The sequence below is a fragment of the Channa argus genome, chromosome 22, assembly GCF_033026475.1.
Source record: "Channa argus isolate prfri chromosome 22, Channa argus male v1.0, whole genome shotgun sequence".
NCBI lineage: Eukaryota > Metazoa > Chordata > Actinopteri > Anabantiformes > Channidae > Channa > Channa argus.
This window is the reverse complement of record NC_090218.1, coordinates 9,159,881-9,176,739: the sequence shown is the minus strand read 5'-3', so window position 1 is coordinate 9,176,739 and position 16,859 is coordinate 9,159,881. Positions and strand designations below refer to the sequence as shown.

The following is a 16,859-nucleotide window of genomic DNA, read 5'->3' as shown; positions in this document are numbered from 1 at the left end:
TCAGCAAGCAGATTATACAGGCTGTTTTGTTTACATATAAATGAAATGCAGAACACAGTATTATTGGGCATTTGTACATCTCTTATCCCATGACCCATCCCATCATCATTGATGGTATGAAATTTTTAAAAATATAACTCGATAGCTGAGCCGAATTCTAGTGACCGTTGTTGTCTGCTTAGATGGCTCTCTCTTCTCTTTCTCTTTAGGGTGAGCAGATTTTCCATGAGGCTGGTGACTGTCTTGCCATGTCATTAAAAGAGATCGTTACACCTATTAAATATTCCTTATGTCAGTGTGTGGTCAGAAGATTTGGCAGCGACAACTGAACTGTCTGCTTAGCTGTGTCCAATGGGAGAAAATGTCAAAAATGTCACTTTTTTTTTTTTTTTCTGTGCTCATTCATATTTATGTTTTTTAGGACATACTGTACTTAGTATTTGCACAATGCTTAATCCTTTGTTAGTGTTTCACGCTGGGCCGGAATGGTGCCTGCAGTCATCAATATATTCATCATTTTATCAAGCGTTTGCATCCACAGCAAGTCTTTATCTGCATGCAGCCCACTGCAATGCCATTTAAGAAACTTTACACAAATCAGCACTGATTTTTACTTGTCGAGCATCTCATCAAGGGACACTGACACTCCCCCAATACAAACAATGACCTAAGTTTCTGCACCACAAGAAACACATTTATACGCTTGCAGCAGCCAACATTTCTAGGCCTGAGGCAATGTCCCTAGTCTGCCGTTTACACGACACAATGGCCTAGATCTGCATCTTCAAAGACTGAAGACCACAGCCACCCTTTTATAAGTCCTTCTCTGTGCTCCTGACCTGAAATAAATAGACCACAATTTCACTTAAAATTTCGGAGAAGTGCCGTTGTTGACTAGAAGTTTCTACTGGCAGATGTTTCTCCCGACAAAACATCAACCTTGGCTCCAAATCAGAGCTCAATAACCAAGGGTAGTTTTTTGCCATGTTGGTGAACTTCGTCAGGGCTCTTCTCCAATAAACTAGAGGTGGCGCTTTTCCGCGTTGGATGGATGGGGATTGATTGAGCTGACTCCAAACTGTCTGCTAAGGCTTAGATAATGCTGAGACCACTTAACATCTGATTGCCGGTGTCACCTCGGAGTGCGGAAAGTCTATCTGTGAGATCCCCTTCCTGTGTATGTACTCACGTTTACCACGGTCACAGAGGGCTGTGTGACAATACACAAACTGACAGTAGTGTCCTCATTTGTTCTCAACGTAATATTTTAGGTAAAATATGCATCAGTAAATATTATTATATATTAATATATACATACTATTTCCGTAATTTTGAGGAAAATTTCTAGCCCTCCATTATAATAGGCCCCAGTGGGAGTTTTAGATGGCACTGCATGGCACGGCATTTAAAAACCGCAAGTCCTTTCACAATGAGAGTCACATTCCCTGAAAGAACACACAAGTAAGCTTTGTTTATGAAGGCTGAAAGTTTACTGAAGAAGAAAATAGACAAATAAGGTGACTGTAAGCAAACACACCAATGGAGAATTTGAAAATTGACCTAAAACTGAAATTTCCTGAACTCAGAAGGTATTATAAGAATACAGTATGAAGAAGCTGACCTAAAAGGAACAATTTTAAAAAGTCTAGACTCGTTTACATTTCAAAAGATGACTATACAGGAAGCTGATGAATAGAGGAAAGTTATTGAGAAGTTAAAGAGAAGTTACAGTTTTCTGAATGACTGCCTTTACAAAACAAGTTGCATAAAATAAAATGTGTAAAAGTAAAAAAAACAAAGACAGAATATCACATAAAGTCAGAGGAAGACATACGTTTAAAAAGTTGAATGAAGTATCTACGACAATCGGGGAAAACGTAGAGCGCAACTGAAAAAAGGGTGTAATAAGAAAGAGCGAAGCTAATAATGTGCTGGCTGTGTTGCACACACAGTAACATAAATCACAGCACATAAACATTCGGTTCTCTTCTACAGTAATGATGACTATCAGTTTTAGGAAAAAGGAGAAGGGACCATTCCCGCCCACTTACAGTGTAGGAAAAAATACAGTGCAGCTAAATGGATGGGACCAGCTGCAATGCTATCAATCACACAGACAAACAGCAATGACTTAGCCAAACCTACAGACACCAGAGTTCTTCAGCGTTCTTGGCAAGGTTTATACAGCATGTCTATATATGTGCACGTGGGACAGTAAACCCGATTAATGTTTTTTTTTCTGCAGATATTTCAGAAGGTTTTAGGAGTAGGAGTGTTCAAAATCACATTTTAAGAACCTGTGTGACCAGACATTTATCTAGGCAAACTAGTGTGAAACAATTTTCCATTCCTTTAACTGTGAATCTGTTAACTCGACAAAGCTAATCAAAGCTAAAGTGCATCTCCATCCATACATGCATCCATACTCTGACCACTGATACTGTAAGTGAAGTGAAAGTAAACAGTCAGTTCTTGAAGTTTGAGTTGAAGCAGGATGAAAGGACACATGTAAGGATTTGAGCAATTTTGACAAAGGCCAAATTGTGATAATCTGATGACTGGTTTAAAGAAACTTGTAAACTGCAGCGTTTGGGATGTTCTCGATCAGGAGTACTCAGGAACTACCGAAATTGGTACAAGGAAGGACGACTGGTGAACTAGCTCCAGGGCTAAGACTCAATGATGCGTGTAGGGAGCGAGGGCTGGCCCGAGTAGTCCGATCCAGAAGAACAGCTACTGTAGCTCTGTTTGTTGAAAAAAAAGGTTCATACTGGTTTAAATAAGTTGTCAGAACACAGTGCATTGCAGTTTGTTGACTACTGGGGCTACGTAGCTGCAGATCAGTCAGGGTGCCCATGCTGACCCGTGTAGTCCACGAAATGTTTCTAGAATGGGCACGTGAGCATCAGAACTGGACCATGATCAATCTGATGAATCGCATTTCTTATACATGGTGTGGATGGTCATGTGCGTGTGCAAACCTGTGGAAGAGAGGGCACCAGGATGCACTATGAGCTAGGAGGCAGTGTGATGCTTAGGACAACCATCTTTTACTACAGCTATAGGATCCAGAAGCTGCACTTAGATATAAAGGTGTGTGTGTGTGTGTGTGTGTGTGTGTGTTGCTGGATGGACTAAATTTACAGTCTATTAATTATTTCATTAAGTGTCTTTGTGTCTCATTTTCTTTTTCTCTCCCTCTCCCATTTCCTTCTGTTTCTTCTACTCTCCCACTCTCTTTCAAAAGAGACTGAGATACAGTAGCTCAGTCTCTTTCTCTCGCTCTGTCGTACACACAGACACACGTCCAGAGCGTAAATACTTCTAACCCAGCAAAGTTAGTTAAGTTGGTAAAGAATCCAAAAAGCTGCTGTCACAAATATTTAGCCAATACAAACTGGACTGGAATTTATTTTTTCTTGGCAGAGAACCACCGACTTAGTCCCAGGAAACAGCAGCCGATTTCTCATATATGTTACTGTGCACAATGTGAGAATGTCTTGTAGTTTATTGAAGTAATGACTTTTTCTATACGCTCATCATTAACTCTAAAGACTTTAACTCTCATCATCAATTGCTTATTTTGATTATTATTCTTGTATTAGACAAAATCAGTTAGTATTGACAGTGCTGAAGGACTCAGATTAGAATCTGAGCCAAAAGAAATGAAGCACAATCCTTAGCAAACTTTCATTCACTTTGAAGGCCTGAACACCACAATCGTTCTGTCTTCCAATTATTTCTTTCAGATGGTTATGCTTTCATAATTCTTATGCCAAATGCTCTTTTTTGCTCGCAGCCATGCCAAACTGCTGTTTGTGCTAAATAAATCTCTTTCTCTGCACTACAAGATTTCCATTTATCACATTTCCACCTTCCACTGTGGGATAAGAAAAAATTAATTAATACACAGAACATCCACAAAATTAAGACCAACTGGAGATTTTAGGGTTGTGGTGGACAGGGGTCAACATAAGAAACGTTTGCTGGCCATAATAAAAAAGAGTTAGAACACATCGTGCCACACAGCTTGCAGATCGGTCAGTGTGCCCGTACTGATCCCTGTCCACTTCAACATTAAAACTATCAGGTGCTATTAATGTTGTGGTTGATTGGTGTAGTATTAGTATGATAATGTTTTTTTGTTTAGTTTGTATTATTTTAACACATCGACTAAATAGTCACAACTTGAAGACGTCGGATTGGTGTTAAGGAGGCAAAGTAAGCTCATCAAGTCAATGGAGGGTGCTCCACATGTGAGACCTCAGTGAAATAAGTTTAATCGCGCAGAAAATCAGCTCTTATGCTTGACTGACGTTTCCATGTTTTCCATCCTGCCCCTGATTGCATCAGAAGTACAAGGTGGTAAAAACCCTCATTGCAGCCAGGGTAAGTTGTTCTGTCCTTTAAGCAAACTGCAATCTTTCACATGGTTGCTCTGGAACAGAGCTGCTATAAACAGAGTCAACAGCCTGGCATGGCTATACACACACTGAAGCACTTACACACTGCCACTCATCAGCCTTTATTGTCAGCTACCTTTTTGTCGTATGATCCAGTCATCATGGCTGAAACATTGTTCCTTGAGTCCCAAATCAAATGTACAACCTCACAGACAAAACATGACACACTAATCACATACATGCAAGTCCAAAGACACATTAACAGCTGTATATACAGCTACCTAACATACAAAAATCTATTATTTTACTGTTTCAGAACTGGACCATCAGCAGAACTGCCCATTATTTGTGTTATATGTACATTTTTTTTCTTTTGAATAAAGCTGGGTTCAACAGAGCTGGTGCTAATTGAGCACCAATAAAAGCTTAGTTTCTTCGAGAAACAATTCTGCTCCTCCTGTTTCTCTCTTTGAAATGGAAACATAGTCCTGGGATAGTCTTCAATATATAGATGGATTCAAGGCTAGTCTCCACTTTTCTGCTGCCGCTGCTGTCAGAATAAACTACAACTGTTTATGTACGTTCAGGCACAAGGCTGTAGTTTGTGCTGCTGTTTAACTGTATTATACAAGGACCTTTTTTTAAATTTAGCCCAACCTCATTGATATAACATGGTGTGGGAAAAAATAATGGCGTCACCTGTCAGTGTAATGTCACTGCATGCAACCTGAGACTCTGTTCCATCACAAAGAGGAAGCCATAAATCAGTTCTGTGCAGAAACACCACTGAGTTCTCTGGCCCAATTTCATGTCAGAATGTGTATCTTTATGTGGATATTTTCATAGTCTTTACGTTATTGTGTAAAGTGCCTCGAGATGACTTTGTTGTGAATTGGTGCTATATAAATACAGGTTCATTGAATTGAATTGATTGTGTTCTGTGTTCAGTCAAGTAAAAACAGATGTTGGATTCTCTATGCCAAAGATGAAAAAGACCTTCCCTAACCAGCCAAAGGTGCAAAAGCAAGCATCTCTAATGGTACAGGGTGTATTGGTGCCCATGGTTTGGATGACATATGTGCGACATTACCATTGACACTGAATATGGCATTGTAGACAGAGATTGGGTCTAAATCTGTCTCCTGCTGAAAATGCATGGCACATCATAAAGATGAAAACTGTTGAGCAGCAGATGTCCTGTATCCAGCAAGTATGGGCAATTAGCCACATGCCGAATTGCAACAATCAGTATTGTCTGGCCTGATTAAAGATTAAAACGTGTAATTAAAGGGGAGGTGATGTAACACAGTGATAAACATGTCTTGTTTTTTCGAGTGTGTTGCAGGAATCCAATTCTAAATTTGCCCGTATGTACAAAGAGTTTGTGAAAACTGCTTAATTTTGTTTGATAAATAGGGAACTGCACTGTCAAGTAGGTGGCAACTGAAATACTGCAAGCTGAAAAAGACAGGCAGAGAGCAAACAGAAAAAACAAGCTCTCCAGCCTCCGTTAACAGCTGTTGCTTGATCTCATGACCAGCATTTTTGTTAGAGGAAAGAAAACAGCATTTAGAATGCAGATTGGCACCTGGGCATTATGGTGCAGTTTTCATTAGCCTTCCTGGCATCAAGCCTCCTTTCTGACTAGCTTGCTCTTTCCCTCTTATATTCTCTTGTCCTCTAGCCCCCCTCCTCTTCTTTCAGTGTCTGTCTCTGCTCCAGTACACATGGATTTCAATGTGACCTCTTGGTGGCCTCCAGGCAGTCACTCAGATGGGAGAGCATCCTGCATGGAGCTTTTAGAGGCAGATACACCCCAGGCCACTTCAGTAGCCTAATGGAAGTCTCCAGAAACCACAGGGGCTCCAAAGCTGATGGCAATGTGTCCTTACAAAAAGACTTCCTTACCACCGCTCACTGTAACATTTAAAACATGTAAGGTCACACAGCTAAGTGGAAAAATACAGAATGTTGTTGTTTCCAAATTGCATTAAATTGATTTTTTTACTGAAGGGAAAATACACAATATTTCTTATTTAAGCAGACTGTGACACTTTCATTATACAGATATGGCCTTCAATCATGAAATATCCAGCAAAAATTCTAACTGTTAAGTTACATTATATTTGTAAATAAGTATCACACTCATTGATTATTGGACTTCTTATTTTCCCTTCCCAGGAAACCACCTTCATATAACCACCTATTAGTCTAAACCGTGAAGTAAATTTCAGCAATAACATTTCTTGTTAAGAATTTATTTAGTGCAGGACACTACATTTATGGTGATTAGACATAGTTACTACACACATTAACACACATCCACACACAGCATCAAACCGAAGCCCCTTGCTGAACCAGACACAGCTGGCTAACCTCTCAGACTGTGACAGGCTGGATCGATGTTGACGGCCCACTGACCTACCTCCCATCTCCCACTACCTCTCTTTGACTGACGGCCCACATCAATCTGTGTCTAATGGCACCCTCATGCAGAAATGATCCCTTACAAAAAAAAAAAAAAAAAAAAACAACACAGAAAATGAACTCACCAGATAAATATAATGTCACAATGAAACACTGTTAGTTTGATTATTTCCACTTGGAAATGTGAGTACTTAAAAAAACAACAACACATGATTCTATGATCTTCGATTTCACCGGGTCACCTTGACCTGCCAACATGCTGCATTTTAGTTCTTGGCATTGGCTGCAGTGTTGTAAAGTAAAATGAGGACGTGCAAATCTTGCAGATACACAAAGTTACAGCCTCAGGTACAAGTGGATCTTACTGACATAAAAAGATGGAGTCTGAAATTAAACTTAGCTCCTTCTATTCATTCAGAATGTAGCCTACACTTATGTAAGCAGACTGTCTTGTACAATTCAAGAGCTTTGATGTTAGGATGCTTGGAGGAGTAGTCCTCATTGCCTTTGTGGAACATTATGTCATTACTGTTTGGCTTTTCTGAAGAAAAATGCCCATGAATGTGGAGTAACACTGAATGATGTCTTTCCCTGCATGGAAATGTATTGCATTAGTAAGTTTACATAATAACTGAGCAAGAGAGTGTCTCTCCAAACCAAGTAAAGCTTGTACTCTTATTTTCCTTTGACAGTTACGCAATTACTCTTTTCCACAATGGGATGTTACATCATAGCTGTATTTGTTACAGAGGTTAGGTGGTTGAGAAAGTTTCAGGGAATTAAGTGCCCTACATACTTTGCTAAAAGCAGGTTTGACTGTGAAATCCTAAGCTAAGGTTGAAATACAACTGCAGTTGAGCATTTATATTTTGGTGGAAGAAGATGGAAAAACATATTCAAGATCTGTGGTGATATAAATTTCTAAATCCAACCCAATCCTTTTGGGTGGTACTAAAAACTACAAACACTAGTACTTTAAATTTCATGCCGGGCGGGTAATTGAAAACATGACAATCACAATACAGATGATTGCAATTATGAAATATAGGTGTTAACTAAGGTAGAACGATATGGGGGAAAAATCCAATTGTGATTTAACTTTTTTTTTCTAATTAAAGAACGTTTGCACATATGCAACTTCACTATTTGGCAATGTGTCCTTACAATGTGTCATTTGGCGACAGTATGTTAGTAAGCGCATGCTCTACTCCCTGATGTTTATCAAAGCCTTAAATCCAGCCTTGATGGCCACTGTAATCTGTGCTGTAGAGCATCATGTATTTCTCTAAAAACTCACCTATCGCAGCTTTTAATTTCCCCAATTTTTTATGCAGTGGCACTGCACTCACAAACACTTTAGCCAGTGATGGCTTCTGGCTGCTTGGGGTCCGAGTTTGTTATTCACTGAAAACCATGTTGTGTTGAATTCCCACTGAAAATGTATAACAGTGTACATCCAAACACTGAGTAGCATATATTGTAGGGTTTCTGGAATAATAAATGAAGTAAACTACTCCACAAAGCCCATTATTGCAATCGCAAATATATTCCCGCACGGCAGTTCTCCTTTCGCTTTGATGCCCTTAAAAAATGTGCTGCTCACAAAGAAAACATTGCACAGACACATCCATTACACCAAACAGCAGACCAGTAGTTTTTCTTCTGTGCAATTTCCTCCATCAGTAAACAAATCAGCTACAAAATCTACAATTAAAGAAGCCAGAAAACTGAAAGCTGAATTCAGCAGCACCTTAAGCTGGTTGGCTTCTCTGTCCTTCTCTGAAACGGTGTGAATGAACGGCTTTTCTGTCATAGCAGTGCATTGAGAGTTAGGGCTCCCCTGACACAGTGGGGCACACAGTTGTGCAGTGCAGCAACATGAGCTGCTGCTGGTGCTGGCACATCAATAACCTGACCATAACCCACATTTGATGCCAGAGGTCAGGATTCTTTCAAAATCAATTTTCTTTATTTTACCTAATAGTTTGCATAGAAGGAAAATAACTTGTTTAGGAGAGAGGGGTTTGCAATTACGTTGTTGCTGGAGGGCACACAGTGCTCAGACAGACATCTGAGGTTATGCCCAATAGCAAATGCAGTGACTGGAATAGGACAAAACGAGCTGAAGCAGGTGGCGTCGGAGAAAAATGGGAGAAGAGCAGAGGAGAAAATGTGATAAGCGAATGAAAAAGAGGACAGACAATGAAGATAAGAGGACAGGCCAGAGGAGAGACGTAGACAAAAGCCTGGTTTTCTGCATGTGCGCTAGCTTGCTCAGTGCAGCTGCCTGCAGGTCTCTCCCTCGTCTCTGACCTTGAGCGCTTACCTCAGGACAATCTCAACCTACACCGACCCAACGCAGCAAGAGAGACTGAAAAAGAGGCAGAGTGGGCAAGTGGGCACAGCGCTGATCCAAGCACATCTATAAAGAAAATCACCCCCCACCCCCGGGTGGTTTACGCTGCCAAAAGCATTAACGCTTCAACTTTTTTATTTTTTTTTTGTCCAACGCAGCATGCAATCAAGCAGGAAAGCAAGTGCTGGCATTGTTTGTGTGATGAGTCTGTATGTTGCAGTGCGCTCTTTTCCTCTGTTCTCATTCTCTATTATGGCTGGTCTCTTTTCCCCCCTTCCTCTCACGTCTCGTCTTATCCATTGCCTATGTATGAGGATTTACTTTTGTAGTACATTCAGAAAGAGAGATAAATAGAAGAAAAGGGAAGGTAGTGAAAAAAAGATGGGGGCCACAAGTCAGATTGTGTCATTTAACTCCTCAGATTTTCATAGCATCCACACATGTAATTCTAAGGGAGTAGTACTATACTGTAAATAAATGTGCTTTGACTTGAAGAAAATGGACTTCAGAGACTTAGAACCGTCATGTCTTCCTCTCTGCTGCTGTGCTTCACAGAAAACCAGGGTGGCTTTCTCTCAGATGTTGCACAATAATGGTGCCTATCAAAAATTAATGAAGCCTTTTTAAATGAAAAGTTAACAAGCAGCAATTATCGTGAATCTCAAACCTCAGATTCGCGTCCCCAGTATGCTCAGGCTTTTCACATTATGATGAAGAAGATGCTTAAAAGCACCTGATGAGTCATGTTAGATTAGCACTCACGGTTTGAATCAGCTTGTACAGTGTCGAGGAAAAGACTTCCTCAGCCCACAAATGTGGTGAGGCAAACAAGAAGCTGCCAGGAGAGGAGAGTCGTGCCCATAAAAGCTGCGCTCGGATCAGTGAGCAAACTACATTTTCCTTTTAGCAACTTCAAAGGGTGACAATGTGGATGGAAACTTGTCAGTGTACTTCACTGGTCACCGCCTTTCTGCGTGCATCTGCAGACTGAATCCAAGACTTTCCAAGACAAGAGAGGCTTTTTCAATTGTTGATACTTTTTGTGTGAAGTGTGCATTCTGTGATTTAATAGACAAAGTACAATTACTGTATAAAAATGAAATGAAAACCAAACACTGGTCTGTATTTACATGGCACTTTTCTACCTTATTGGTACCCAAAGCACTTTACACTGCTTCTCATTCACCCATTTGAACCAACAGTCACGTACCCACTCACACACCGATGGCCTACAATAAGCAACTAAGTTGGGGCTCGGTGTCTTCAAGGACACGTCAATGTGAGAGGAGGAGCCAGGAAGTTTGACCAAAGTTCAAACGTAAGACCTTAATATTTCTCTTCTAGAGAAAGATCATGCATTTTTACCGTACTAGTTTGGACAAATGTTGGATTAAATTTCCAACACTTGTACTTGAATACTGCAGCTGCTGTGACGCTTTGACGAAGCTTAATAAAAACCCTTTTGCCCATTGCTGTTTCTTTTCTAGGTGGCCCATGCTATCAGTACACAAAGACACAATTTTACTGTCACATTTTGTTCTCAGTTCTGTTACTTTGTTAATGTTGTTATGAAGTGATGAATTGATGTATATGTATTTAAGATGAAAACATCTTAATCATGAATATATAAAGTATCCCTCAGGGAAAAAAAAAAGCAAGCATCCTGTTTGAAACGCAAGCCTGTTGATTCAAGATTTTTTACAGGCACGTTTAAGGAATTCTGAATTTGAATTCAGAAAGTAGCGAAAGTCATTTTCTGAAACCTCTGTAATTAACAGCCTACTGTAGGGGGTTATTTCCTCTGCGAAAGCATGCTGGCTTACCAAAAGTTGACCAGAAAAGGATGTTCGAGGTTCTGCATGATCTGTAGCTCCTTCAGGACGTTCCTCACTTCATTCCTCTCCACACATTTCAGCTTGTTCATGTACTTCATGGCGTACATCTTCTTTGTGTCCTTTTTCTGCACAATGCAGACCTGGTGAGAGCACATTAGGGAGCAGTATGGAGATTTTTGTTATTATGCTTCAGTACTTTCAAGGCTATAAAAAAATTAATCAAATGTTGCTTCCTGTAAACATAACATCCATACAAATGGCGCTGCAATTCTCAGTGCCAGTAGGATAATATGTTATTTGTAAAGCACTTTTCCGTTTGAGTTAGCTTTTCACTTAGCAGGTAATGTTGACACTTGCATGCGTGACACATCACACACGAGTGTGTTTTCCATCATTCGTCTCGGCTTATCTAAACCTTTATTGCTTCTCATTTTAAGTGACTTTAATGTAATAGCCCGATGCTTCGTCCATCTAACAAGAGTGAAAGGAAACGTAAGAATCTCTTTTCCTGATCACAAATCTAGTCCTCCCTGAGGTGTTTTACCCTAGTTTGCATACAAAGATGAGAGACATCATTCTAGCATTCATTAGTATTGCTAGTGCACGACACTGTGGATTGTCGTTACTTGATTCTAAATGGCATAAAAATGGTTTGAAATGGCACTCAGTGTTCTTGAGTGAAAATAAAAAGCACAATTTCGCGATGTGACGCAGCAAAATGCACAACATAACACCTGGTGCAGTGCTGGTAGTTATGATTACATGTATATATCAAACTGTATGTGATTACTCCCTTTTGACAATGTGTTATTTTCAATATGCAGCTGTGTAGTGCCCCATATTTATATGTGGTGGTGTTTGTCTGTGCTACAGGCGTCAATAACCCAGTGATTACTGCTATCTAAGAGAGTGATCTGTAGACCAGCTGGCACAGTTAATCACCCAAACCCTGATCACACCACTTCTTCCATTGAGCAGCTTGTCATCTACTGTGATTAGACTGCTTATCTGTTGTCGGACACCGCGTTAATGCTGTGTGGGTCTGTGCTGTGTGTATGCGTGTGCATGTGAGCTGTGCTTACATGTGTTCTAAGTGCTGGTGTGAATTAGTCTCCGATATATGACTTAAAGCAAAAAACATGACTGCTATTGCCTCAGACTTGTTTCCACAGAGCTGCTGGTTGGTGCCGTGCAACCAACTGAATCGGAAGTCTTTACCAGACTGTATATGATACTATTATCAGAGAAGGGATATGGTTCATTATTTGTAACATGCTGTGCCTTATGCTAAAAGGGCTCCCTCAAACTAAAAATACATAAAAAAACTATATAGGTAAAAGAAGTAGCTGATCAACAGAAAATTACTGGCAGCTTTCTCCCAAGCAGAAAACAGTTGTTCCAGGTGCTACATTGTGAGGATGTGCTGCTAATTATTGTACACCAAGTGAACAGATGAATTGACAATTGACAGCATCTGTAGCTGCATCCTGACATCATGTGTCAACTTATAGATGGCATCATGTATTTGCATGTATTTTGTGACTTTTGGATGCCAATGTTTATTTGTATTAAGTGTTTTTTTGAGGTCATGTCTTGTGATGTTGTGGGAGACAGAGCCTTTAGCTATCAAGCAGACAAGCAAAGACAGACACCCCCTCTGCCTTTAAGCTTAGCGTAAATAACTTCCTCATGAAGCTCATAGTTAGATAATGTATTAATTAATATATTTGTTTTGCTGTTTGTATGTTGCATGGGAAAATACACTAGTAACTGACAAAGTTAGAAATTTATATATCGTGAAGTCTGCAAAGGAAGCACATTGGCAATCGAGGGCTTACCTTCCCAAAGCTCCCCTTTCCTATCGCCCTTAAGATCTGGAAGTGGTCAAAATTTACTGTAAGAAGAAAAATAGAAAATCTAGGTTAAAATATGTGGAAAAATAATTTAAGCAGGAAATCTGACATAATTTTCCCCCACTATTAAAACATTTGCTGCAGCTTAAACACTGTAAAAGTAACTGATTTCAGCTTTAAACACGTGACCAGCATATGCACCACATGGAAATGTGTAAAAGGTAGATGCACACTAGACAGCAAGTGTCACTGTCACTGCTTTTAAAATAAAAACTAGGTCATTGAATCATAAATGGGAAGAGATGAATGTTACAGTAAGTCAGTGTGTACAGTTACAGTGGGTTCACAGTGACGTTTACGTCCATCTCATCTGAGCAATGTGACAGTCAGGCTGAAGCAGATGGACTTCTCCAGGGCAAGGAGAGGTCACTGAGAACTGAAATGCGTTTCAGCACAAATATGCCATTTATGGCTGTTGTTCCTCCAGACAATAGACACCTTGTAGCTCTCTTTTTAGAGTTTGCTCTCATTCTCCGCACTGAACATGAACATTACTGAACAAATTCCCCGTTTCACTCTCCTCTGTCTATCAGCAGCATTTATTTGCCAATTGGAACCGGATAGGGCTGTTTGTTTCCTGCTGCCATGACAACCCGGACACAAGGTTTTCCCTCTCTGCTGTTTCCACAAGGATTGAACAGCTGCGGCTCACTACCTGCATCATCTGACCACACACACACACACACATGCATGCATTCAGATATAGATAAAGATAGACACACATATATTGGACATATAGTGCTCCCTTGAAACCTTTCCCTCTCCTCCTACATCCGTACACACACACCCTATGCCTGCAGTTTCTCAATCTATTGGATGTGACAGTTAATGTTATGCTCTGTTAGTCACGTATCGCTGGCACTTCCTCCTCTTTCACTGTCTGTGTTGGAGTGTTTACACAACTTGCTCGAATAGGGACCATATGAGGCCTGCTTTATAATGCACACACACACACACACACACAGTATGGAAAGATGTACAAATGGCAGTGTATAAACTCAACACACACTTCAGATAGAAATGGTCATTTTCCTGTTGAGTTACTTGGATATTAAGGTTTGTTTTGTTGTTGTTGTTTTTTTCCTCTCTGGTCTTGGATGAGAGGGAAACGGGGCAGACATACAAAGGGAGAGAGAGAGAGAAAGATAGTTCAGCAAAGAAAGGTGGGGGTGAGGGAGGGAGTGCGATGAAGACTCATATTTTACCAGCAGAACTTTGAATGGTTTAATGTGCCGTGCAAACTGATGGACACACGAGTAACAGAGCACGAAATTATCGCACAATGACACATTGACAGCTTTTCCATAGCTTGAACTAACTGAGGAAATGATTTTCTAATCAATTAGGTTTTGACTGGCATGTGCTAATTAGATTAGACTGACATGCTTGTTCAGTTTGAGTCTCTCACCCACTCTGTGTGTGTCTATGCCTTTCTCTCTCTGTCTGTCAGACGTCCATACAGCCTAACACCTCTCATAACTTATACATTTTCAACTACAGGTGAATATTCACAAAGATGTTGATTTGCCTTTGAAGCTGAAGGCAGATGAAAACAATTACATTGCACATTTACTTTACCCACACGACTTCAAATTGGAGCTTAAGATGGTAAATGTTCTGCACTTATATAGCGCTTTTCTACCTATTGGCACTCAAAGCGCTTTACACTGCTTCTCATTCACCAATTCGCACTCACAATCACACTCATTCCCTGATTGGCCAACACTCACCGGGAACAACTAAGTTGGGGTTCCGTGTCTTGCTCAAGGACACTTCGACATGTGACCGGAGGAGCCAGGGATCGAACCAACAACTATGCGTTTGAATGGTGTCTGAAAACTATTTTCCATTAAGTTTTAACGTTAAGTTTCCATATGGAAGAAAAATCTAATTCTGAACCTGAAATTATAGATCTTGAACAACTTCTTTTCCCCTTTAATCCCCTCTGTAATCACTTTTGTTGACAATAATTATTGATGGGGAAATGTTAATGAGGGAAATAAAGAAACACGCCAGAAACCGGGAGGAAACTGCATCCTTTCTTTCTCCCACCCTTTATACAGGTGCCTGTAAATCACTTAAGGACCCACCAATGTGGGAGCATCAGCCGTCATGCTGTTGCCTTGACAACTGAAAGAGTACCCATGGGTCCGTGTGCCACAGCAATGTGAATAAAGCATGATCAGCAGTAAACAGGCCCTGTCCATTAACAGGAGTGGAAAACGTATGTGTCCACATAAGGGACACGCATCATTCTCTGAGGAGATAAAACATGTCCTGACAAAGTTCGCCTTCATGCACATACATATCTCTGTAGAGCGACTCAGCAATGCTATTCTTAGATTTGAGAAATTAAATTTTAAACATGTACCACCATGCAGAAAGGTTATTTGGCGATTTAATGAGTCATTCTGCTGCTTGGGGTGTAAAATGTTTGTTGTTGTTTTTCTGTGTACAGTGTGTAAAATTTGGCCTCTGACAAACATAAAAAAAGAAGACAACATGTGAGTTATTAGAACACAATCCCATATTCGAAAAGGTTGAATCTGACAAAAAAAAAAACTTTGTTGAGGTGGCAAGTTAAATATTCTGTGTATTAAACATGTCCAAGGGTCACATTTTTGGAAGTCTGGCCTAATGGGAGCGCTGTACTAAATGTGTGAGCAAAAAAAATGTTTATTAAAACTTTACTAACAACCATATTAAAAGCCATTAGGGACTTTTTCCAGCTGCATAAGAACTTTAGGTGAACTTTACATTAACTAACCTCAGAAATGTTGCCGATTGTAAATGTCAACTGCTGACTTCCACATCTGTGGTCGCTCACGCCTGGCAGTGATGTTGGAGTGGAAACGTGAGCATCTTTACTGTTACTCAAAGGAGGGAGTTCATGGCGTAAACTCAACTTGCAGCAGCCACTAACATTTGCAATGGGATTTAAAGTGGAGATTGTCAGCACAGGAAGAGATGCAGCGACACCGGGAGTAATAGCTTCCATTTTTAATGATCTGTGTTAAAAATAACAACAACAACTTTGGGATCTTGATGATTTCCCCCCCCCCCCCCAAAGTCAGAATTTTTGCTTTTTCATTAGATGGTTGCAAGCGTGTGAAGTGCAGTAACTACAAAGTAAATTGTTCCTATATTTCTCTCTCCACTTATCTCTTCTCATCTTCTCTTCTCATTGTTCTCACGTCCTGCTTTGTCTTTCACTCTTCCCCAGTCATGCACAAGGTTTCCCATCTATCTTTTATACAGTATATAGAGCATTCAAGGGGATATAATAGCTGCTCTGCAATGTCGAATAATAATGTCAAAGTCAGGGAACACTGGCGTGGTTCCGCTGGTGTCTCTTATATGGATTTCATCAGCAAGGGTTTTTGTTGTTGTTGTTGTTATTGTTGTTGGTTTCTAGTGAGCAATGTTTTTTTTTTCATAGTTTAATTCAAAATATGTTTTTTTTTCTCCACTGCCCTCAATAACATAACTCACGTCATTTTGTGGGTGAGAAGTCAGAAAAAGTGCACTCTTACGTTAACTCAGAGTTTAGAGAAGCGTTTTTTTTTTTTTGTTTCTTTGTTTGTTTGGTTCATTTTTTTGCAGAACTGGATGACTAAGCAGCAAGGTTAACCATGAGTAATGAGTTTTTTTCTTTGATAGCCTTGAGTTATAAAAAAAAAAAAAAAAAAAAAAGAGAGAGAACCACAGATATGGATTTCATTAAAGGGAGCAATGCAGTAACTTGACAAGGTCGGGGTGAATAGTAATTTTGGTTTGACGCGATAATGAAATTTAGATCTGAACACACACACAAACACACAAAAAAAGGATGACTTAAAATTAATAGCATATTATCCCATCAACTGGGCTACATTATAAACCTATTATGTGTAGTTAGCAACATGCATACAATGACACCAGATAC

At 40.0% G+C, this 16,859-nt stretch overlaps 1 protein-coding gene across 1 annotated transcript in view; it reads right to left on the bottom strand.

Annotated features, from left to right (window-relative positions):
• The window catches only part of stk32a (serine/threonine kinase 32A), a 59,952-nt gene that overhangs the window by 42,080 nt on the left and 1,013 nt on the right, over positions 1-16,859 (bottom strand). The window contains exons 2-3 of the mRNA XM_067491881.1: positions 12,860-12,915; positions 11,010-11,161 (exon numbers count right to left, since the gene is read on the bottom strand). Of these exons, the coding sequence (XP_067347982.1) occupies positions 11,010-11,161; positions 12,860-12,915 (208 nt within the window). The remainder of the gene's footprint in view (positions 1-11,009; positions 11,162-12,859; positions 12,916-16,859) is intronic.